Source organism: Azolla caroliniana, unplaced genomic scaffold, assembly GCF_043228905.1.
Source record: "Azolla caroliniana isolate FFs.n. ecotype wild unplaced genomic scaffold, voAzoCaro1.0.p SCAF_11, whole genome shotgun sequence".
NCBI lineage: Eukaryota > Viridiplantae > Streptophyta > Polypodiopsida > Salviniales > Salviniaceae > Azolla > Azolla caroliniana.
In genome coordinates, this window is record NW_028230446.1 from 19,678,481 (window position 1) to 19,701,178 (window position 22,698).

The 22,698-nt window shown below is 38.6% G+C and overlaps 2 protein-coding genes and 1 long non-coding RNA gene across 4 annotated transcripts; 2 read left to right on the top strand and 1 right to left on the bottom strand.

Annotated features, from left to right (window-relative positions):
- The first annotated feature begins 101 nt into the window (after positions 1-101).
- On the top strand, positions 102-5,800 carry LOC147858371 (NADH-ubiquinone oxidoreductase B18 subunit). 2 transcript variants are annotated; one of them, XM_087326851.1, is made up of 2 exons: positions 102-459; positions 5,591-5,800. In XM_087326851.1, exon 1 carries the CDS (start codon positions 171-173, stop codon positions 408-410), a length of 240 nt encoding a protein of 79 aa, XP_087182977.1. In that variant the 5' UTR covers positions 102-170; the 3' UTR covers positions 411-459; positions 5,591-5,800. The 2 variants fall into 2 exon arrangements, with proteins under 2 accessions (XP_087182977.1, XP_087182976.1); XM_087326850.1 differs by having other exon boundaries at positions 103-459; positions 5,563-5,800.
- A 1,757-nt stretch (positions 5,801-7,557) lies between these two features.
- LOC147858372 (uncharacterized) lies at positions 7,558-9,577 on the bottom strand. The gene is made up of 2 exons (XR_015530422.1): positions 9,173-9,577; positions 7,558-8,016 (listed from the first exon to the last, which is right to left on the bottom strand). It is a non-coding gene; the product is annotated as an uncharacterized LOC147858372 (long non-coding RNA).
- A 4,892-nt stretch (positions 9,578-14,469) lies between these two features.
- LOC147858373 (uncharacterized) lies at positions 14,470-21,898 on the top strand. The gene is made up of 11 exons (XM_087326793.1): positions 14,470-14,629; positions 14,795-14,977; positions 15,077-15,200; positions 15,288-15,333; positions 15,625-15,668; positions 15,753-15,793; positions 16,140-16,292; positions 16,376-18,287; positions 18,410-20,081; positions 21,438-21,485; positions 21,634-21,898. The coding sequence occupies exons 1-11, from the start codon at positions 14,568-14,570 to the stop codon at positions 21,690-21,692; spliced, it is 4,344 nt and encodes a 1,447-aa protein (XP_087182919.1). The 5' UTR covers positions 14,470-14,567; the 3' UTR covers positions 21,693-21,898.
- Positions 21,899-22,698: the final 800 nt, after the last annotated feature.

Below are 22,698 nucleotides of genomic sequence, written 5' to 3' on the forward strand. Positions count from 1 at the left end.
GACAGGTCCATGGATATTTCTATGCCAAAGGCCCAGCAGCTACATCCATCGAGCTGAAGATCGACACAGAAACAGAAACCAGAAGCACAGAGAAAAATTCAGAGAGACAGAGACAGAGAAGACAAAGGCAGAGAAGACAGAGACAGAGACAGAGACAGAGACAGAGAGCGATGGAACAGGTAGCGACGCAGAAGGAGATGCGGGATGCTCGCGTCCCTCTTCAGTACCGGGATCAGTGTGCCCACCTGCTCATCCCTCTCAACAAGTGCCGAGTGCAGGAGTTCTACCTTCCCTGGAAGTGCGTGGACGAGCGCCACTCGTACGAGAAATGCGAGTACCTCCTCTTCCTCGAGCGCGTCAAGAAGTCAGAGGCCCTACGTGAAGCTCAGAAACGCTCCGCCCCCAGTTGAATCCCTCAACCCCTGTTTTACCTGCTCTGGAATCATCAATAAAGCCCAGGTATGCGCAGGCTGTGTACAGTATATTACATTAATTTAATGCCTTCAACAATATTGCTCTTCTTTCTCCAAAACCGAACTTCTTAGAAATAAGTGGCTGGTAGTAAATCATCCCCCAAAAACATTTGCCGTATTCATAAAATAGTAGTACAACCTTTGGAATCCAAACAGTGCCATGGATTCATACATTAACCTTCAAATGCAGTTAATCATATTTCAGCCTGACCACGTCTCTGAAAAATGTACCCTTTGTGTGATATGGTGAGGTTTCTTGTTGTCAGTAAAGAGTAACACCTGAAAACCACACCATGGATCCGTACATTAACTTCAGATGGAGTCAATACTACTTTTGCCTAACCATGCTCTTTCAGAAGTTCCCTTTGTGTGTTATGGTGATTACGGTTGCAAGGCATTCCCTTTGATGAATGGTGCTACCTGATGGACTCTTGTAAATTTCTCTTGGGAAAGCCTCATTCAATTGTTCTGTAAGAGAGAAGCATGTGGCTTGTCCTTGTTTCTTCTGAAAATATCAAATCTGACCAATTCCCGAAAGAAATTTCCAAGATTATTTGCTATTCATTCACTGCTGAACTCATTGCATACATGATTTGACCTACATGCCCCACATGGCATACTTGTTGGTAGAGATGAAAAAATTCAAGACTATCCTTGAAAGTATCTACATGTGCTAGGATTAGCAAGTTAGGAATTTCGAAATAAAATGTAATCCCGTGAAACATCAAAAGCATCAAAAGTACTTGTCAGATGAGTTGGAAGACCTGCTTCAACGTAATTATTTAGTGATTGTTTTTTGAATTTTCATAGATCCTCAATTTGTATTGTAAGTCACATGTTTACGCTGACCACTAGTATGACTTCGTGATTAACCCAGTTCACATGTAAATTCTATAGTGGTTCCCATGATTATGAAGAACTTTCATTGTCCCTCGGATAAATCATGTAACTGTAATGCAAGTACACTTGAACAGTCACAGGAGTGTATTGAAACCTCAAGGACTAAGGCTGACTAGCCTGCTTGTGGTTGAAGAGAAGGCTGTATGTTATCCTCAATGAAAGAAAGGTGAAATTGGTGAAGTTTGCCAAAAGGCAAAAGACAGTGACTGACTTTGAAATGTGTCACAAATGAATTGGTGTCATCAATCCTCTAAAGCTATGGATGCTGCCGTCAAGGGAGTTGTCAGTGGATTTCTGACCCTCCAAAAGAAGAGGATGAGCAGTATGTGTGAAGCATGCCAACTTGAATAGCAACACTGCCACAACGCACGATCCATGAATAGTGGGCACTTGTACGTCATTCGCTCGTATGTACGGGGACTGGTCCAGATTGTGAAACTCCATGGGTGTTGGTAATACATTATCTCCATTGATGCTCATTCCCATCATATGGATTCACCAGATTCACTAGATATACCATTGACTGTGCACACCACTTTTGCTTAATATGAAACTGCATGTTCTTGTTCATCATGGTGTAACCCATCCATGCTGGACTGGTTCTTTTGTTCTGCTACATCGTTTTTCTGCATTGTGTATTGATATGAATTGGCAACATATTCTTATCCTTCGGAGGAATGCCCTGAATTCATTTGAAAAGTATTCCCCGCTACCATCAGATCGAATGCATCAAATCTTTCAGCCAGTCGCATTCTTGACAAGAGTCTTGAATTTGTGGAGTGGAAGTGTGAGAATACTCTATAGAACCTGAATCACATGGATAGGTAACTACATCAACTTTGAAGTAATCATTATTCTGGCATTAATGATGCATAGCCACAATACTTGTGTATCATCAATTTTGTTGTGTATAACCAAAGCTAACAGGCCGCCACTGTCCACATACGAGTATGCTGAGTGAATCAATTGGCTGAATACCAAGTAAGACATCTACTGCTGTAGTTTTAGGTTAAACAAAGGATGACATGGGTGTTTATATGCAAGAATATAAGTTGAAAGAACTTTAAGGGGTTGCAATGTGCATTCACAAACTAGAAAAAGGGATAGAAGTCAAATGAATCTATTAAAGTGTTTTGAAAAATAGTATGACAATAAAATGCACCGTATAACAGAAGCAGCAGATTGCTAGGAAATGCATATTGAGAACATGCATAGAGAAGAAAGTGTTGCTCAAAAGACGTTCAGAAAATCCACCTCACACACAAACTAAAGCATACAATATCTGATTGGGACGGGGAGGACTCTCTTTCACCATTACTGCCTGCCTGCACGAAAGGAAAGCAGCTAATCTCAGAATTTTTTTGAGGTGGTGGTAGTGTTCGGTGGCGAAGAAAGTGGTTCATGGTGATATTCTTATTCATCATTTATAAAAGGATCCTCCATAAGAGGATTATCATATGCAGTATAACTATGTAACCGGGCGGAGAAGGCAGTTGAAGCTAGATTTTCATCTGTCGCTGCTTCTTTCTGTCGTCGAAGAACGGCGACTTCCCCTACGAGATAGGTCTGTATCAGTTTGTGTTTCGGCATCAGTTGGCCTTTCTTCAGTTTGTGTTTCGACATTGTTGTTTTGATCAACGGGAGGTACAAGAACCTCATCAGCACTGTCAGTGGTAAGAAGATTTGTATTTTCCACGTAAACCTGTTGGGAGGTATAATATCACTGTCACTCTCACTACTATTGGTTAATAGCGATGGACAATTTATGACTGAAACTGAATAACTTTCAGGCAGGATATAGAACAGTATGCATTCCGTTGTTTCTAATAGTAGTTATTGGAGGTATATCAGATGCAGTAAGATAGGAATTAATTTGTAAATAAATTTCAGTGAGTGTCTGAAATACCCAATAATGATGATTCCCTGCTATAAACACCTATGTCATCCTTTGTTTAACCTAAAACTACAGCAGTAGATGTCTTACTTGGTATTCAGCCAATTGATTCACTCAGTATACTCGTATCCTTAACGCATAGAATTTACTTACACGATAGTTATGGCCAGTTCAATTGGTATCTCTCTTTGTGGTAAAACAAGCCATAGACATTGTGGGTTTAATATGCGTTGATATGAAAATATTGTCCATCTTGGGTCATGAATTGGGTCTGTATCAACTTTATACTTGTATTCTTCAATGAAAACACTAGAGTAAATTGATCATTGATCGTGTTGTCCTATATAGCTTACTTGCTATGATTATTTTAGTTCCTCTATCTCGATTCTTTTTTATCATGTTCTTCAAAATTTTCTAATGAAAAGTCAAAACCAATAGTCTTATAGTTATTGAGTAGATTTCTGCTCTCCTAAAATAGTGCTCTAATTACTTTTCTCGCAATCTCTAGACATTGCAATATGAAGTATTTACCCTGTATTTTTTGTTTCTTGTGGCGATTTTTAGTTACGTTTATACAAATCTGAGTGTCACTGTGTATTATTTTTCTTATTCCATTTACCTCTATCATGATTGGAGAAAATTTCTTAAGCTGCATGCAAACATATCTGGTGATAGATTCTTTGTGACATGATTTGCAAGGCTATCCTACGCATGGATCTTTACAAGAGCCATGCCATTGTACTGAAATGATACCTTACCTCAGTGTGTTTGGCCTTTGGATGAGAGGCTGGTTGCATGCCAACTGTATGGCACATATACCATCACAATGCAATGTTGGCGTCACATACTTACTCCCCAGTTCCCCCTTTATGCAAATGAGACATACGGCTTCTTTACTGCTATCAGATGCAACAATGCTGTCAGCCTCTTCTGTGGAGAGTGCTACACACCTTCGTGCATGTGACATCCAAGATACAAAGTTTGGTATTAGTATATATAAGCCCAATGATGATCTTCTGTCATCAAAATTTCCTCTGAGTCTGCAATTTCAATCTATTCTGAGTCCCCCGAATTGTTTGCTGCTTAGTATGTTATTGTAACCCCTGAACTGTGTCATATTCTCTTTCTTGGAACTTTAATTTGCATAATCTCCATCATATTAAGCATGGCAGGACCTGCAACATTTATTGTGGAACCACATGGGCACACTATAAACAGGAAATAGTATCTTTTAATGTCTACAGAGAATATGTGAAGTGACAATGTCCATGGCCATGGAATATATCTCATCTGTTCAACTGAAGTTGATAGACATTCTACCCAGGTTTATTGTGGATTCACATGAGCATATGAGAAACAAAAGAAAGAATATTTATTCATGTCTCAGGAAAATATGCTCAAGTGACAATTTCCATGACTGGGGAAAGTAGCTCATCTATTTGAAAGACAACAGTAAACATTCTACTCAAAACATGGAGTATAACTGTTGTTGGTGACTAACCGGACGCTATATGCAACCAATGAACAGTGCAGAACAGAGTTGAGATAAAAGAAGGGTGGCAGTCGGGGCTCATTGCTTGAAGTTCTTAGTTCTTAGTTCTTAGTTCCTTTCTAGTATCCCTAGTTTTGAGTCTAGTTTTTTGTGTCAGGATTTCTACAGTTTTGACTGATCATTTCCTGTCTTTTGGACAAGAAAAGCATGAAATCATAGAGAACCTTAAGATGATGCTTTCAAACAGCTACAGGTGGTTGAGCAATGCACATTTTTGCATGATGCACCTGAGAGTAGATAAATCATTAGTATTTAGAGTTGTGAGTTCTGGCTAAACTTGAATTTTGGTTGGACGTGTTGGTGTTGACTAAAATTGGAATTGGTACCATATATTATTGTTCAACTTCCAATCATCGTGGCCACTAGCAACTGTGTCTTTTGTTGCTACCTAACAATATTAAATAGTGTCGAAGAAAAAAGTCTCCAATATGCCCCTTTTTTTCTTCTTTTACCTAATTCTCCAAGTTTTCATTATTCCCCAAATGCCCCCTGGATGTGTTGTTTTGACAATTATATGACCAATTCTTCTGCTTCTATTCTCTGTTGAGGGTTGGCCTGGACATTTAAGGGGAAATGCTGGAAATTTATGGATATTTGGGCAAATAAAGAAAAAAAAGGGCTATTTCGGGGTTTTCACTAATCTTTGTTTGCTCTAGTTTCTCCCTTTTTGCGGGCATGTAGCAGGATTTATAATATATATTTTTTCGTCTCTAACATATTGTGTGTGCTGAATTCTGATGCAGGTTCATGTATTTTGTCTCATGAACTTAGGTTCTGTTCCAAGGGGCCCCAAGCCAGTTTTATCTCAAATTAGACTATTTCCTAAAGGAGCGAAGGAATGTGTTTTGCTGAATACAACTTGCAAATAACTTAATGATACACAAATTGTCTCTCTAGATTCTTTCAGATTATAATTTTACTTCTGCGTCTTTTCTGAATAAAAGCAACATGACTACAAAGATATTACTCTCTTTTCACAAACTTGTCTCATTCATCTCTTTGTCAATCACATGGGTGTGGGTACAGTCATTTCATCACGGTTTCAAACTACATTTGTAGAAGAATGTTGTCTAGGTTATATTATTATATGCATGTTATGTCATCTTACTGCTAGGCATTCTTCATTAGTTGTAATAAACGAAATGACCCTATGTTTGTTAAAATTAGTTTAGTTCAAATTTGTGCATTATGGAGTATATGCCTTAAGTGTGTCAGTATTTATTTTTTTGAATGTATTGAATGTGTTTTCTCGCTGCAATGATTGTTGAATGCACCATACAAAAATCTGGTAGAGATTCTATGATATTTCATGTGGTTGATTCTGCAATGCTTCTATTACCGATCTCATGAAAATCAATGTTTTCTAGTAGTTGAAACTGTTTTTATTTTTTGTTTTAATTTAGCATGTGGATTGGTCTCATTCACTCTAGTGTCATGAGAGTGCCAAAAAGTCATCATTGTCGTCAAGTTTGAAATTTTGATGAAATTAATAGAGATATGTACCTAGTCTATGGAAAGAGACTCTTTAACAATGTCCTCATAGGTCGAATATGACCTATGTGACCAATCGTATCATATTTTCATATAGTGTATGGAATATTGAGTGGTTAATATTGATGTTGATTATTGTAGTCAAGAGTGTACATTGTGATTTTAGTGAAAATTACATAGGAGTTCAGTTACATTGATGATGTATTTAAAGGTATGTGATCATGGTAAGGCATTGTACATTATAATGAATTTTAATGCTAGACTCGAGAACTAGTTTAAAGTGAAGTATACATGATCAATGACTTCTCCTCACATCCTCACTTAAATTGGGAAAATGAGCTTAGTTGTATGAAATGGCAAGGATGGCATGTAGAATGCATCAAGAGTGTGCTTTCTTGTTTGGAGAAGGTGGTTTTGTGGTTTGGTGTGACACACATTGTAATGTATGGAATGTGAATGTCCACAAATTTTAGAAGTTGTGATATATTATCATCCTCAAAAAGCATCATTCATGAGGGAATGTGGACAAATCATATATAAAATGTGATGCACGCCCATCTTCTATATCATTTCATTGCATCTAAATTTGAATTTTATTTTTTGCAATCCTAAGAAATTGATATGATATTAAATTTAGATTTTTTTTGCAATCCTAAGAAGTTGAAGCATGGGTTTAACATTTTCCATGCCTATTATCTTTAATGGGAAGTGTCAAAGATGTGTTCTAGAACTCAATTGATTTTTCCTCCATTGCATATGTTTGTTGTCAAATAGATAGTAAGCCCTCTTTTCTACTTCTAAGCAATAAGGAACATGTTGATTCCGTCTGGATTGGTGAGCATCTCATGCCTGGGTGGAGAGAGAGAGAGAGAGAGAGAGAGAGAGAGAGAGAGAGAGAGAGAGAGAGAGACCATCAGTTTCCAAACAATAGTAGATCAAATCGCAAGGTTGTTTGTTATATTGACCGACCCCAACAATACCTTCAACCATTACATTTTACAATATCTAATTAAGTACCACACATTGTGAGATTTGAACTCGGGTACATGGGTTAATAAATACTTGACTTGAATAGCCTTCAAAAAAGAGTTTTTAAGAAAACAGACTTACAAAATAAGCCATTTAAAGAATTACAAGTCACAAAAGCATTATGGTCATAGCCAACATCACAAGCCATCAAAAGGTACCTGAATAATATAAGTCCATATCAACGTATCTATGTTAGAACTAGCCCATTCATGGTAATATAAGTCAATGGCCATTGATTAATTAATGACGCACAAGATAATTTATTGCAAGTCATCATAAAGTGCTATTCTAAAACTACTAGCATATATGACAAGTTAAATATACGTAAGCTACCTCTCTTATATACATATATCTCAATGACAATATGTTTATTTAATGGCAAAAAGAGTTTTATATCAAAGCGCTGTTGCATTGCCAGCAGATGCACATAACATATTTTCATTCACGCCCCCAATTTCTAATATCCACATCCTCCTGTGCAAGTAAATGTACCAACAAGTGCTTGTAAATTTCACTATTGATCGATGGATTTTCTACCATTATTGTGTCCATGAGTAGTCTAACCATCCTGCTTGGGGCTGTCAAACTTAATTCCCTCGTTTTCTGTCTATTCTACCAATTTGCTGATTAAATTGTTGATCTTCTGATTGATGTAAGTTACTGATATTTTGATTGAACTGCATATATATTGAATAAAACATTAATCAACGATGAAATCAAAATCCAGAGTATTCAAAGACGAGGGAAAATCACAAAAAAACTTCTTATTCATAATTTATTTTGTTTATTTTGGGTTTAGAGTCTTTATGCATTTTAGATCATAAAAGAAGTCATTTTGTACTGATTATTACACATAATATGCAAGTAACAGTGGATGGACAAGAGCATTGGTCAAGTGAGTATGTGAAATGAAGCTTAAGGTAGAAAGACAATGGCCTAATTGGAGATCAAGATCGCTTATGTGTGGTCTATCAATTTGTTTTTCAATGAGTTTGGAGCAGTAGAATATTTCTCTTATGGAGAGAGAGAGAGAGAGAGGCACCTTGTTTCTTCATGGTCTACATGTTGTTTCATTGACAAGAGTCATATTGGTCGTTTAATGTGATATCAAATATGCCAGGAGCTTTATCAAGGAACAGAGGAGTAGCTTAAAAGGGAGATAGACAGATGATTGACTTCTTCAGAGGGTCTACCCAGGTCATAGGTTTGATATCTTACTAGCATCCAAATCGGAATTTTTGAATGACTACCACTATGCATTCTTACACTTCTTACCTCATATTTCTCATAGCAGTTAGTATCATATACTGTGATCCATGTCTGATGCATAATGTGAGGAAATGGTAATGGGTAAATGGGTTCCCATACCAGAAACTTCCTTCCCTTGTTTTTTTCAGGAAAATCGGCATACCTAATGATTTAGTAACAATATTATCACACATAGGTTTTCCCTTAAGAGAAGCACTGACAGTGCACGTTTTTTTTTACATACATACATGGATGCATGCAGTAGTCATGTCTTTTGCAGTAAGATATAGTCCAGCAGTTATGGCGTAATGATGTAACATGTCCGAATGTACACAAATACAGAAACTTTATCATCGCTTTCATCAACATGCATAAAACAAGACAGCATTTAGAACTTCAGCAAATTCTTTCTTACCCAGAACATATGGTTAATGCTAAATTTTCCAAGGAGAGAGAATCATCATATTCATACACATGAAAATACAACCATTGAAAGAAACAAAACGTGATTTGCTAATGAGAGATACTGTTTAAAAGAAAAAAAAGAAAAGCAAACTAATTTTCCGAGAGCAAAGAGAAGGGCACCTTCCGTGTGCGTGTGTTACGTGTCAGTGTTGTGTGCTGAAACCAAACACTAATCTGTCTCTCTGATTATTCGCTCCAGGGGTTCAGGCGGGTTCTTGCGGAGGAGAGTCGCTGCTTCCTTCTGCTTCTCGTAGCTGTGCTTCTGCCACGCGAGGCCTCCAAGCACAAGCACAAACAAGCCGGTTCCGAAGATCCCAACCCGCAAATTAGGTTTCATGTAGAGTTCAGGATTGACGATGCGGAAGAAGGGCGAGAGGGGACGGCGCCTCCAAGCATCTCCACCATCGCCATTCCATGAAGGGCCTGCAGCCATGGCCGTGGTTGGAGCCTGTCTGGGTAGCACAGCGACAGAATGGAATGGAATGACAGATAGATGAACTACAACAGATGGGTAGATAGGCAGAGGACATAGCTTGCTTCTTGTTTGTTTCTCTGAAGAAAGAAAAACAGAGGATTTACAATAATATGGTCGGTTGGTCGGTATGTCCAAGGATTTACGATAATATGGTCGATCGGTCGGTCTGTATGTCCAAGGATTTACGATAATATGGTCGGTATGTCCAACGATTTACGATAATATGGTCGGTATGTCCAAGGATCAACACATTCACCACCCGATCGACACTACCATTGGATCTCTTTTTGTGCGCACGCTTGAACTGTGCAATGACATGCTAATACTGAATGGTCTTCCCCACACCACAAGCTAGAATGCTATAACTGACATCCCTTCCCTGTCGGTTGTTTTGATCTGTCATTCCTATTCGATGATGATGAGTACTTCTTCTATATGCAACTATTGTGATAGCTCGCGATGGATCGTTGCATCCGTGGATGGAGTCAGATATGGTTGGAATGAGCTTCACACGAGTAGTAGGCTTATAAGAATTAAAAAAACGAGATAGTGTTTTATCACTGACTAGACTGGTGTACATAAAGGGGAAATGGAGTGAAAGCCATCCATCACCCAAATCATTGCCATCGCAATTCTCTCCTAGATAACCTAATATTTATTAGAGAGTAGAGTAGCCTCTTTAGAGGTCCCCCCATTTTACCATATCTCTTCCTCGGCTCAAGTTAGTTTTAGTCTATCTTTATCTTCTCTAGAGTTTACCAAAAGTTGCTTAATGAGATTATTATAGAGATTACATGTTCATGTTATTCTTTACGTAAACCACGTTTGGTTTTGGTCTCCTTGAAATTTGTATGTTCCACTCCACGTCTTAAATGAAGTTGATGCACAATTTTCTTAAACTGATTCCAAACAATATTGTATAATCTATTGTTTAACTTTATAATTGCAACTAGTTTAGACTTTAACTTTCTTTTAGAAAATGGAATGATGTATTTGACATAACATACATAAGGTACATATTTTATAAGTATTTTGCAAATACAAACTTGGCATTTACAACATTTAGAGCATGAGAGGTATTTAATATGCGCCATTATGTTAAACTTACATATATGGAACTTGTACCAATAATGACGTATATGGTGAATTGTGCTCATAACCTAGTGATTAGGAGGATGTGTGATAACAAGATATTTTTAGTTCTACGTCTATGTGGAACAACTTACAACATGTTAATATCGTTGAACGGATAGTTATCCATAACCAAGTGATGAGGTTGAGGATGAGGATGTGTCATAATGACATAACGAACAAATGCATCAAGATATCAAGATATATCACTAGGAGGTAGGAGGTGTGTGGACATGTGAGTTTGAGTGCAAGGGTGCATTTGATGGTATTAAGGCCATTGCCTTAAATAATGGCAACAAATATTGTATTGCTTGCATAAAATTGTGATCAATAAGTAGACATGAGCATAATGTAGAAATTGGTACACCCGATATTTGATTCTAAAAATATGAATTATGGTCTTCACTTTCCATAACCTAAGGGTTATATTGGTTCCATACAACAATGCTAAGAAATGTTCTACTCATTCCAATAATTTGAGATCAATAAGTAGGCATGATGTTGGGTCTCAAAAGTGATGAAGCTGATTTAACTTGTGGACATTGTCCATTAGTTAGCAATGGCCATGACCCATGAAAAATTTGATCACTTAAATGTTGCCCCAAATCTTGTTAATGTTAGTTGATAAAGCTCTCTTTTTCCCATTTATAGAGGTGGGTTTTTTGTAGCAAATGACAAATTCATCTTACTATTTCCATTCAAATAAACCAATAACTAACTTAACCTACAAACTTTTCAAAAGTTGGGGAAACATGTCACTCACATCGTCTTCCATTACTCATTTACATGAACGAAACATGATTGAAAAACTTGTGAATACATATTTGGATTGTAGCTTTGGGGCGATGTACACATGTGCGTGCTTATGTCTACATATTTTGTAAACCAATGTCTGTTCTTTTCAATGACTTCGCCCAAACTCACAAGAAAGATAGCATGAAAATCATTAAAAAAATGATGCACTTTGTTCCATCTAGTTTTAGGTGATATACTTGCATTAAAATAACACAATCATGCATGCATATAAATATATTGTTGACAACTCACTAGATAAACTCAACTTATAATATCTTTTGCATCGTATACAAACATCGTCTTTACAAGATAATGTTACTATTTCAAACATTGGGTTGTGGACATTGAAGCAATGATCCAATTTTTAGATAATGCAACTATTGTCAAACATTGGGTTGTGGACATTGAAGCAATGATCCAATTCTTAGATAATGCTACTATTTTCAAACATTGGGTTGTGGAAATTGAAGCAAGAATTCAATTTTTAAGTGAACTTGTGAATTGGAGCTAAAATTGTGATATTCTCTATACTAAAGGCAAAATATTATACAATTTGTTTAAGACTTGAGTACACAACATTAAGGTTGCAAAGCAAAAAGCTTTGCCAATACATCATATCCACTCACTCATTAATGGATCAAAAAAGTATCAAGCGTCATCTTTTTAGTAGATCAAAACCTTAGGTTTGAGTTAACTCCACTCTTTTTTATTGAAGATTTGTAGCAAAGATACTCATCCCAATTAACATGCATTGAATTGGTTGATATATCTAAGATCTCGTTTATAATGTAAAACATCAATAATTTCACATTGAAATTCACCTGAAATGGTTTGCTATTTTAGCTATGGTTTCACTTGTAGTTGATCACACAATGTGTTGTTCATGTTTGCAATGCCCTTTTCTTGAGCATCAATTCCTCTCTCTTCTCGTGAATGCATGAAATAAGTGTGTAGCTCTCATACCCATACCATACAATTTCTCCACATTTTAAATTGCCTAAACAATCAATAGGGATGATGTCGTGCTACTTTCAAATTAGCTCAATCCATGACGTAATATTAGTTTGCTCAATTTATTTTTTTGTTTCTCTATCCCAAGTCACTAATGTAAGGCCATTTCCCTTTATCTCCTCCATCTTAGGTATTGTTAACTTCCTAGGGAAGCAAGGCGGAGGGAGAGAGTGTTTTTAATGTCCACGAGAAAGTATGAATACCATAGCATCATGATCTCCACTTGTTAAGGAAGAGAATAACTACTCGTTAATGAAAAGTATGATGCATCAACAAAACTCTCGTCTAGAAAAAGCTTTGTGAAATTTGCATTCATTCAAGAAAACTTTTTGACCTTCGATAGTGGTTAACACATGATGGGAGGTAAAAAGATAGAAAAGCTCATTATTCTTCATATGGATGGAGTTCACCAATTTAGTTTATTGTATTAAAACTATATTACCGTCACCATCTTTAGTTTTTGTAACCTCTCCACGTGTCCACTTACTTTGTAGACTCATTTACGATATATTTATTATCTCCTTCTCTTTCATGTTTGAGCTTCCTTCAACTTGGCTATCTCACGTGAGATATTGGTAAGACAAAGTGCACACATACTTTTGCCACCTTCTATTTTCGCTTAAAACGAGGTACTTATATCACCCCAAACAAAGTAAACAAGCACAGAAGTTTCCACTTCATGGAAACACAATCTACTTGCTAGATTATAGGAATTGAAAAACCGATAAACAAGACTTGTAGTTTCGAATTCAATATGGTAGATCATGTCAACAATTCCACCAAATTGTGCGATGATGATGGATTGCCATAAGGAAGGTTGGCTATACCACCCCCTCCCCCCTCGGGCATGTTAAGAAACACAATGACATAGATCGAGAGCCTCACATATATGAATGAAGCAAGCCACTTTCACTTATTTGTTAAATGGATGGATTGATTGAGCAATTGGGAAAGAGTGGGTGCTAGTTGTTACCGAGTTGTGTCATCGCTAGCACGTAGAGAATCTTAGTACAATGAGAGGATGTACATGTTAAACGATGGTAAGACAGATGAATGGTATCAGGTAGCTCGAAGAACGATGGACGATATGCATACAACCTACATGTACACGTGCACAAAATGTTGTTTAGTGGATGAGAAAGGAATCGGCAGGGTGGGAGGTTCAACGCCGGAAAGGAACACGAGCGGGGCGAAGTGGAGGAGGGTATGCTCTTTTAGCTCGAACTCTTGAATGGCACTTAAGTGTCAACATGTTCTACACACAAACCCTCCTAAAAAAAAAGTCCAAGACACAAACAGACAGAGAGTGGGTGTCAGATATAATCACTCTAACGCCCCCATTTCATAACTCTACTATTTACATACACACATTATGTATATGTGTATGCATGTGTATGTGTATGTGTATATACATACATACATACATACATACATACATACATACATACATACATACATTCATTCATTCATTCATTCATTAATTCACTTTTCCCTGCCGTTGGGGCCCAAAAGCAGAAAGCGCCCACATGCCCCCAAAGAAAAGCACCAAAAAAAGCAGCGATGGTGCCTCCTCCTCCTTCCTCTGTTTCTCTGTAGCACTCCTACGCCACTAAGAGTAAACAGTAAACAGTAAACAGTAACAGAGAAGCACGCAACCTTCTCCTTCTCCTTCTCCTTCTCCCTGTTTCCTCTCACTCTTTGCTTCAATCCTGCTCATCCTCATGCTCATGCTCATGCTCAAAGCTCTTCCCCCCTTCCTCCTCCTGTCCACCTCTTTCTGTCCCACCTGTTGGTAGAGAACCCTTTGTGTCTTCTCAGTCTTCTTCTTCTTCTTCTCCGTCTCTCCCTCTCTCTCTCTCTCTGCATCTCAGCCAACCGATCTTTGTGCTTTTTGATTTCCCAAATCCTTTTTTGAAAGCTCCCACGAACTCAGTATGCAGATCGATCCAGTTGCTTGAAGGAAGGCCGCGACACTAGTCGTTATCCACCAAATTCCTTCTCCTTCATTTTCATCAGCTTTAGCATCATCGTCACCATCATCTTCTTCTGTCTTTATCTCCTGTAACGAAGCTTGAAAGAGCTAGCTGAACAGGAACGGAGGATATGATGAGGTCAGATACACTGCTCGACTATGCTGTTTTCCAGCTGACCCCCACCAGAACAAGGTGCAAAAAAAAATCTCTGTTTTCTTCACCATTTATCTTTTACGATGCCATCGCTGAAAATTCATCCATCTTCAGAATAAGATGGTGTTAACTATGGCTGTCTTTTTAGCACAATATATTCTCTTGTATAATGTCCATGCTCACAGTATTGACCTGTTTCTGCAGGTGTGAGTTGCTTGTTGCTGCACAAGGTAAGACGTACAAACTTGCATCAGGGCTTCTGAAGCCATTTGTTGCTCACCTGCGAGCTGCAGAGGAGCAGATTGCAAAAGGAGGCTACTCCATCCGCCTTGAACTACCTGATCATTGTCTTTCCGCCAAATGGTTCACCAAGGGCACCATGGAAAGGTAATGGGTTGAGAGCTACAGAGAACTCTCCCTTATGATACTTGAATGCTATCCCTATAATGTAGCTTCAAATATCAACATAACATATGTGCTGTTTAGGTTTGTGAGGTTTGTTAGCACTCCTGAAGTGTTGGAGAGGGTTAGTACTGTCGAGACTGAGCTGTCAGAACTAGAGGAGGCTGTGCGGATTCAAGAAAGCAATACATCTGATGAAACGGACGTGGTACCAAGCTGACAAATTTATGGTCATTGAGTTTTTTCACAGTATTCTCTTTGAGATCATATCTGATGTCAACCCGATATTACATAGGTAGAAGATTCGCTGGCGAAGATGGTACCGTCACCATCTTCCACAAGTATGTTGTAGCTCTCCTCTAAACTGTATTGATGTTTAGATCTCATCTTCTTCTGATGTATGCCACATCTTCTGAAGTTATGTGTGGCATAGTTTCATTTTGTTATTCTTGCAATTATCAATGGTAAAACTACATACAGCTCATGTACACCAAAATGATACTAATTTCTACCTGAAATGCAGTAGGATGTTATATGCGAATGCCATTTAAAAACCTTTAGGAACAATCCTGTCTTTTTCAATCTTTTTTATTTATGAATATAATTGTGGGTTTTGTAACTTCTTGTTGTAGGGGTAAAGTCTACAGCTTCTGTGAATATAGAGAGACTCGCCAAGGTGTTTAAAGCATCCACGTTTCAGCTTAAATTACTGTCATTTTGAGAACGGTTTACTGAACTTAAACTTTGAATTTCTATGCAGCCTCTTGATGCGGCTGAAAATGCAACAGAAGGAAATACCAAGTATTTTTCCTTCTTGATCATTTTTATATTAGCATGTAAATCTATATTAGAATGTAAAACGTGTTTTGTTTTTGGAATGAAAAACCTTTGCATCAATAAAATGTCCCTTGCAATGTGTTATTACTCTATGGACATTTATGTTTTATTATTATACGTCCTTCATTTCTATCATTTACTTATTCACTCACTCACTTGCATGTACACACTCAATTCGTAAGCCCAGATTATTCTGGTCTTATAGAATTCTATGCCTCTTTGCGTGTATATATGCATATGTATATCACTGTGTCTATATAAACGTGTATATATAGTTGTGTCATCACATAAGGATTAATGTGATTTGCAGGCACTGTCTACTAAGAGCTTTAGATGCTCGTCGGCTTATGCTACAGAAGGAGCAAGGAATGTCATTTGCTCGAGCAATAGCTGCTGGTTTCAGCATTGAGTATATGGATGATTTAGTGTCCTTTGCTGAGTGTTTTGGAGCTGATCGCTTACGGTAGTTGATGGCTTAGGTCATTTATGGTGATTATGCGTATATACTTTCAATGCATTATTTTGAATTGTAGCTTTTGAGTGCAGAGAAGCATGCTTAAAATTCATTGCTCTATGCAAAAAGAGGCAAGAATCTGGACTCTGGCAAGACGACCTTGACCTGGCTGCAGTGGAAACTGCAAGGGTCATGGGTGGAACTGGTGATATTCAGGAGCAGCTGGATGAGACTCGTCGAGCTAGCTTTCCTATTGAGAGAATGGCATCCATGGGTGAGAACATATTGCGAAACCATACCCGTAGAGGTTCGCTAGATGGCTTGGCAGCCGAACACTTGCAAGGAGCATCAGCGATGAGGCCTCCTGGTACAATGGGAGACTATAGTCCTTCAATGTGGTCAAAGAATGGAGTTGAGTACAGAGATGCAGAGGCTGAGAGAAGGGCTGGATTTATAAGATCACACCCGGTCATGGCAGCCTGGCCAGGGCATCTTGGTCCTCTCTCTCCTCATGAAGCTATGCAACATTCTTCACTATATGGATTTCCAAGCCCTGGCATGCCCTATCCTCAGCACCTTGGAAGTCCTTACATGCAGTCCCCTTATGCTGAAAAAAATGGATGGCAGATGCATGCACCAACATATTGGCCTGGAAGTCATAGTGCAAATGCATTTGGTGACGGGGTTCCACTTGGTCTACAGCAAACACCACCTCGAGTTATGGGTGAGAGAGATGCACAAGGTAACATTGGGGCCCACCAAAATCATCGCCCTCCTAAGAATGATGATGAAGAAAAAGATAGAGATAAATCATTCAATGATGGAGACATGGAACCAGAGACAAGACGGTCATCACAACGATCTTTATCCCCAAGAAGGAGGTCTGTGTCACCAAAGAGAAAGGGAAGTTCTGGCTCTAAGAGATCTGGGATGGTAGTTATCCGCAACATCAATTATATTACTCCTGGTTCTCAAGATCATCATCCTGATACAGAAAACAATGATACAGACTCATCTCTAACCAATAGTGAGGATGACCAACATGGTAATGGAAATGGCTCTTTAAACACAAAGACAGAAAACGGGGGAGCAAGATTATGGCATTCCACTGGACTTTCTGAGAGTAAAAATAGATATAGTAATGAACGTGATACATCTTTCTGTATGGATAGAGCTAAGAGTCCTGCTTCAACTCATGATCCTGCTGAGACAGAATTTAGGATGTCTTCGATGTCACATAAGATCCATAACAATGGAGAGAAAAGAGGTCAGGTGTTGGATAACATTTTCAGATTAAATGAGAGGGAACGAACTGGTAGATCTAGAGAAATGCATTCTGAAATGCTCGCTGAACAAGGAGGACAAGGCAATAAGAGAATTTCTGCTTCACATGATTCATTTATTCTTCCAGAAAGTAGGAGAAGTCTTACTGAAAGAGGTAGCAAAATAATAGATGCTGATTTTGAAATTTCAGGGAAATCTGACCAGTCTTTCCAACAAAAAGACAGTGATGATTCCTTCATTGTCTATGATCGAATTGTTGCCCGCGAAGAATCTAATATTGACTGGAGAACACCGTTAAACTTAGATGGTGAGGTACCTAGTAGTAAAAGCATCACTGCTGATGCAACCAAACCAGTTCAGAGCGCAGACGAGTATTTTGAGCCTGACGGTTTATTTATGATTCCTGAAAGGAATAAGAATACAGCTAACAGATCTTGGAATACGCCCGTCGACTATGACATGGAAGTTTTAGCAGGTGATGCCCGTCATGGACAGGAACTTGAGAGTAGTATGGATCCATCTGTAAATGAGCAGGAATGTAAGGAGTTGGAGGTTAAATCTAAAGAAAACTTGAAAGCATCTGGGAAAGGAACCAAGGCTAGAGCCATGCGACCAGCCATTGTTCGTCCTGGAAAACCAAATCCATTGGTAGAAGCACAATTAAGGGCAGAGAAGCTACGTGCTTATAAAGCCGACTTGCAGAAGAGCAAGAAGGAAAAGGTAAGGCCACAGCTTCTTCTCCTGCATGTATCAATAAAAATTTGGAGCTTTAACATGTTAGAGATTCAAGAAGTGCTTATGATACATGATATGATATTGCTTGCTTATTTTACAATGTGTAGGAAGATGAGGACCGAAAAAGAATTGAAGATCTGAAAAGGCAGCGGCAAGAGCGGATTGCATCTCGGAGCTGTGCAAACACTGGTGCTATCAAGTCTCCTTCCACAAATCGAACTATTCGAGCGACCCCTCATAATGCAAGTAGGTCTAGCCTATCCACAATACCACGCATAATGTCTACTTCGAGTCCAGGTAGTGGAGCTCCTTCTTTTATGTCACCTAGAACTAGAGACTTAATTAACACCAAATCATCAAGAGTAACGGAAAAGGTTCTCAGTCACTCAGTCCCATCTCTCAATGAGCTTCAAAGAGTGACCGCCAAAGCATCTCCTGCCCGGGCTAGTGCCGGTGGAACTCAGCAGTCACAGCTAAAAAGGAATATGAAAGATAAAGATTCTCTTTCTGTTCACAAGACCAATGCTCATATAGCAGAGAAGAGGGGACCTTTATCATTGACAACCGTAATAAAGAAGGGTACCACTCTCGGCAAGGACACTAAGATTGAAGGATCAGCTTTGGTAAAATCCACTAGAGTCCCAACTGTTGTGAATAAGCAAGAAAAGAAACCGACGATTAGTGCAGGGAGTACAAGACTGCTTACACAAGAACAGACTACTTCAGATATGGGCAAAGTCTCAGGTTCTTCACAGTCAGGAAGATTGATACATACTGAAGGCTCAAAGAAGGCCCAAAAAATTGAGCGACCTGTGACAGAAGAACATGCATTCATGAGTGCAACAGAAGGTGAACATCATCCCTCTGTTCCAAAAGAGGAGAAAGCGTATGTGCAAATTAGGGCACCTGAATCAAGTGAAAAAGAAATCACAGTTACTGCTGTAGATGTGAGCCACCACCTATTGGAAGCAAAGTGTGGGGAGCATACAATGTCAGAGAAGTACCATAAGATTGTAGAAGAATGCTCTACTGTTAATGCTGAGAAATCTGAAAATAAGAGTGGATTGCACATAGGTTCATTTCGTCTACTTTCATTGTCTGCTGGGCATGTTGTACAATCTGAAAACTATGGTGAAAATGAAGAATTAAACTATCATGCTCCAGTTGCACGGTTGTCCACAGATGAGAAATCTTCTGTGGAGGAGAAAGATGATGCATGTCAAAAGCTTTCTGGCACAGATCAATATGACCCTCCATATGCACTGATGTCTTCGATAGATTTTGATAAAGATGCGGAATATAAAGAGGCAAATGGATTAGACAAGAATGCAGCATCTTATGGTGCTCTGGAGCATCCAACCTCACATATTTCAGGTCACTTCAGTTCTGCTCCTTATGCCCCCCCAACTGACTCTCCTGTCATGACTCCCTCTAAGAACATTCCTAGTCTTCATGAAGCTATTCAACAGGCACAATCAGCAGAAAGTGACTCAATTACATCTAAATCGAGGAAGAAATGGGTGGGGGATGCAGGAGCATCACAGAAGACAACTCCCAAGGAGCATAGTGCGAAGGGGCTAAAAAAGCTGCTACTCCTGGGAAGAAAGAGCAGTCGTAGCCCCCTGCAAAGCTCTTCAGAGTGGAACCCAGGTTCTATGGCATCTGAAGAACGCGACGAAGATGATGACGATGACGACGAAGATGACCAATCATTGAGCAAGAACAAGAGCAAGCATGTGGGTGGTTTTAGAGCAAAATCTCCTGATGGCTTCAGCTCAGGTAATTAATAACACTCCTAATTTACAGTGCACATTAGACAGGAACGCTTCTTTTCTACCATTTTTCCTTGCTCATAAATTTGTGCAATACGTTTTCTCCTGTGAGGTCCAATATCACAGCCTTTTGCAGGTGAATCTTAGGTAGGCACCTTAAGCATATCAAGAGTGTATGGAGTGTATGTTGCAATGCATTCAAGTGGTTTAAGTAGAGTGCCTAGACGAACGTAGCTTAGATGGTTAGAGATATTTATTTAGATATATTCTTTTTAGCATCCATAGAGAAGCCACTATTGACCCAGGGGACCTAAGTACATGAGTTTTCTTGATGTGTCACCTTCCTGAGCAGGGATATTCAGACTTTGAAACACAATATATCGAGATGTGTGAATAAGGCATACACGTATGAGCTCGATCTTCTAGGTGTTCTCTTTTGTGTGACACTCAAGTCGAACCAGAGTTAACACTTGTGTTAGTAATGAGATAAGGGTGAATACAATCAAAAGGCCTTCTTGCCTTATATTGAATCTGACATTCAGGGTTGATGTTTGCAATATAACAATCTAATTTTGTCCTTTTAGCATCTTCACACTTCTTCCTTTGTGGTTCCATTAACCTTTCCTCAATAATTACATATTTCATAGCATCACTTGAAAACTCTAAGAGCTTCTTATTAGAAGTCAACTACCCAACTAGATGAAAGAATGTTGCTCTTCTGATTCTTTTGTTGTTTACATCGAATATTCCAAGCAATCTATGACTTGATATATTCTTGACTTTTGTGATGCATCTATAGAACTCTCAGTTGGGCCAATATCTCTGTACGTTGAGCATCTGTTTCCAAGAGCATAACGTGATAGGTGTTGGATTTAACTCCTAGTTGTCTCCATAAAAACGTCTTTTGAACCTTCTCCATCTCATTCCATGCATGAAGAGTGATGGTGCCTCCCACACTTTTATTCCATAAAGCAAAATTTTTGTTACCATGACATCAAATAAGATCAATTTCAATTCCAACCATCAGTATCACTTTGTTTGCTTTGTTTTTTCAACGTATAATAACTTTCCAAGTAGCATAAAGCCAAGACTTAAAGGATACACTTCATTTTTTGTGGCGGGTATATTAATATCATGGTGTTTAAAGCTTTGCACAGTACATGTTCTCCCTTCTATTTAAGCATAGGGTATCGGTGAGGTTGGATGGTTCGTTCGCATTACCATCATTTTTGTTTTATCCACATTTATAGTTAGTCCACTACTTTGGCAAAATGCTTCTAATGCTCCAAATCCAAAGTAAACGTTCTATACCAACAAAAACAAAATCATGTGGAGAAAGAGAGAGAGCTGTTATTTAATGCAGAAGGAAAATCGCATGGTCCAAGTCAGAGCGAGACGACTCCGACCAAAAGTAAGTAATCACAGTATCTTCATCTTGACATGATCCTGTCCCACACATATCTTTTAGATCATTATACATACATACAATATGTGTGCATCTGTATTCATTCATTTCATTTGCTGATATATGATGTGTTGTATATATATGTGGTTTACAGATTCTAGATCCTTCTTCTCGCTTCCGACGTTCCGAACCAAAGGCGAGGGAAAGGCATAGATGAGCTTCATTTCCTTCCTCTGGCAGCTAGCTGGCTCTCATTTCTGTACACATACATACTACACATACATGCGTTTCCATTAGAGACGAAAGGGCAGCCCCCCTTCTGTTTGGGAAAAGCCTTTTTTAATTTTTATTGATTTGATTTATTTTGTGTGTCCAGTTTGATGCTTGCCTGCACAATAATGGCATCTAAGTTTTTACTTTATCCTGTGTGCTATTTATTCATTCATTCTATATCTTTTATGTTAACAACTGAAAATAGCCGGTTCATTCACTGATAGAAGTCATGACTGATGCGTACATTGTGTGTTGTATGTTGTATGTTGGATCAAGGAGAGCATGCTCTTTCTTGGATGTAAAATAGGAATACCAAGTCTGGTGTTTTGAGATAAGGGTATCAAGGAGTTTGTGTATGTCAGTAGAGGAGTGGTGGTGTTTTTGCATGCACCATAGCAGCTCTAATTACATGATCCTATCTTGATATAAGGGGCATTGGTTTGCATGTCACAATCAGCTTTTTTCATTATTGCTAGGGTGCATCGACCATCCTCCTCTAGTGTTTGTTCACATTATTCAGTCACCAGCCAGGGCGCATATGCGATCTCCAGGATACCCTAACCTATTATGGTTTGCATGGATTGTCGCCGTGAGACTTTTTGGGGCATTTGCTTGTGAGCTATGTATGGTTGGTAAAACCAACTAAAGCATGCTATCCTCTGCGAATGCTTAGAGCTGATTCATACTTTAGTGACACGTCAGTAGAGTCATAGAAGTACTGTATTAAGTGGAATGAAAATAAAATGGGACAATTTGCTAACACCAAGTCTCATGGTTTTTGAAAGAGAAATGAATAATTAGAGCAAGCAATGATGAAACAACCATGTAGGGCCTGTTTGAAGAGACAATATTGATAGTAAGTGTAGTGATACGAATGGGTTCTTGGATGAAATGTTCTTGATAAGCTTTGTTGTTATTTGGTGTGTGTGTGTGTGTGTGTGTGTGT